The sequence below is a fragment of the Papilio polytes genome, unplaced genomic scaffold, assembly GCF_000836215.1.
Source record: "Papilio polytes unplaced genomic scaffold, Ppol_1.0 DF822845.1, whole genome shotgun sequence".
Classification (NCBI taxonomy): domain Eukaryota; kingdom Metazoa; phylum Arthropoda; class Insecta; order Lepidoptera; family Papilionidae; genus Papilio; species Papilio polytes.
The window spans coordinates 5,649,301-5,651,389 of record NW_013526359.1 but is presented as its reverse complement, the minus strand read 5'-3'; the positions used below and the strand labels follow the sequence as shown (position 1 = coordinate 5,651,389).

Genomic DNA, 2,089 nt, shown 5'->3' with positions numbered 1-2,089 from the left:
AAAAAAATCTAGTAAATAGCCTGTTCTTCCAATATGTTTGTTCTACAAGAGTACCCTCCGAGATTCGTTAAGCCGTTTTGGAGAATCGTAACAAATATCCATCTATCTAATATTATGCATTTATAATATTTGTTTGATGTTTGAATGATTGTTTGATTTTGATATGTTAAAAATTGTATTAAAAATGTCTATGTAAATATTAATTTTTGTACAGTGAAATTCATATAAACAAAATGTATGCATTCACTTTAGTTGAAATTCTCTTAATTAATATCTCTAAAACGAGTTTGGTAGCTAATAGTTATTTTTATTTAGCAGAAGTATCAAAACCAGTGAATCAATCGTTAGAAGCAGCATCAAAGATGGTACCAGTGCCGGAATCTCTAATGAGCCCTGACTACCAAGATCCTATTTATGATATCCAAAGAACTATACCAAAGCCGAACACAATATCAAATACATCAAGCCAATCCAGTAATAGCAGCATCCAAGAAGATAGAAAACTAAAAAGTCTAAAATCATCACCGAAACTACCGAAAAGCGCAAACTCATCACCGAAATTGAAATCCAAAATGGAACGTAAAGGCAGTTTGACAAAATCTGAAATTAAAAACGACGAGAAAAAGATAAATGGTATAACAAATAATAAGGAAATGGACCAAATAGATCACGATAAATTGGAGATGATAAGGTTAGCGTCAAACCAAAGAAGACAGAAGAAGATGAGTGTGGAGGCGATGGCCGCGGTCACCATACAGAAGATGTGGAGAGGATACAGAAGTAGGAATTTAAATAAGGATACGTTGAGGATCCTGCACGCGATACAAGCTGCTAGAGCGAGACAGCATATACAGTGAGTATACCACATAACAACTAAAACAATAAAACATCCAACCAACAAACTACAATTTACCTTAAAACTCGTAAATTCCGAAATATTTCTTAATATCATTTTTTACATAATTATGTAATATTTTTTTACAATATTGCTTTATTTTAACTCACATAGACAATAATTAAAAATGTCAAATACCATAATGGCCGTCACGTATAGAATTTGACGAGCGTGAGTTTTTATTTTATATAGGGTTTTAATTGAAACAAAAAGTAACTTAAATCACATATTATGTACCAATTATTGCCGGCAACGCCTTTTGTTCATAAAAAGTTAATACTACACCTATGCCAAATTTCAGCGAGATCCGTTGAGCCGTTTTGAGTAGTAACAAACGTCTATCCAGACAAACTTTCGGAATTACAATATTAATATTATACATATACAGACGACTGACCTGCGACATGGAGGCGACTAAAGCAGCTTTGGAAAGTGAAAGAAAAATTCAACAACTACAAATGCAGGCCATCAATGCATTATGGAAGAAAGTTTCTACTCTACAAAACGCCGGTAAAAACATATTCACTATTCACACACTAAATCGTTTAAAATACAAAATAATAAAAAAAGGTATCATAAATTAAACTTAATCAAAAATATAAGAAACACCTAACTATACGGAAAAACTTACTTCGAAATAAAAAGGCTAACTTTAAAAAAAAAAACTGCTTATTTTGAAATAAGAAAGACTAACTTTTAAACAGGAAAGGTTAACTTTGAAATAAGACAGGCTAACGTTGAAATAGGATAGGCTAACTTTAAAAGGGAAAGAGCTAACATTTAGAACAATTGTTTATCTATATGTTCCAGATGTGCAGAAGAACAAGTTATTTGATACTGATGATAATTCTGAAGTGTTGAGGCAATTGACTGATACATGCTGCAGTTTGCAGGCACAGGTATTCTTCACTATTTATAAACTTTTTTTTACAATTATGTGTGGTTTTTATTAAAAAGATTGAATGTGGTCAGTTACAAAAGAAGACAGAAGAAAGTTTGTATGGATTGTGTGAAAGAGGATATGCTTAAAGGAGTGGATTAGTATGACTTCTGATAGAAATGGAAGTAGCACATACCGTGCCGACCCTCTTTAGAGACTAGGGCAAGCTTTTGATGATGATGCTGCTGCAGGTGGTGGAGCTGCAGAGCAGTATGCAGCAGGTGCTGCGCGCGGTGTCGCAGCGCTCCCGCGGC

At 33.6% G+C, this 2,089-nt stretch overlaps 1 protein-coding gene across 1 annotated transcript in view; it reads left to right on the top strand.

Annotated features, from left to right (window-relative positions):
- Positions 1-2,089, top strand: part of LOC106105363 (centrosomal protein of 97 kDa) — a 6,407-nt gene that overhangs the window by 3,790 nt on the left and 528 nt on the right. Inside the window, exons 10-13 of the mRNA XM_013285653.1 lie at positions 287-853; positions 1,284-1,405; positions 1,706-1,794; positions 2,027-2,087. Of these exons, the coding sequence (XP_013141107.1) occupies positions 287-853; positions 1,284-1,405; positions 1,706-1,794; positions 2,027-2,087 (839 nt within the window). The remainder of the gene's footprint in view (positions 1-286; positions 854-1,283; positions 1,406-1,705; positions 1,795-2,026; positions 2,088-2,089) is intronic.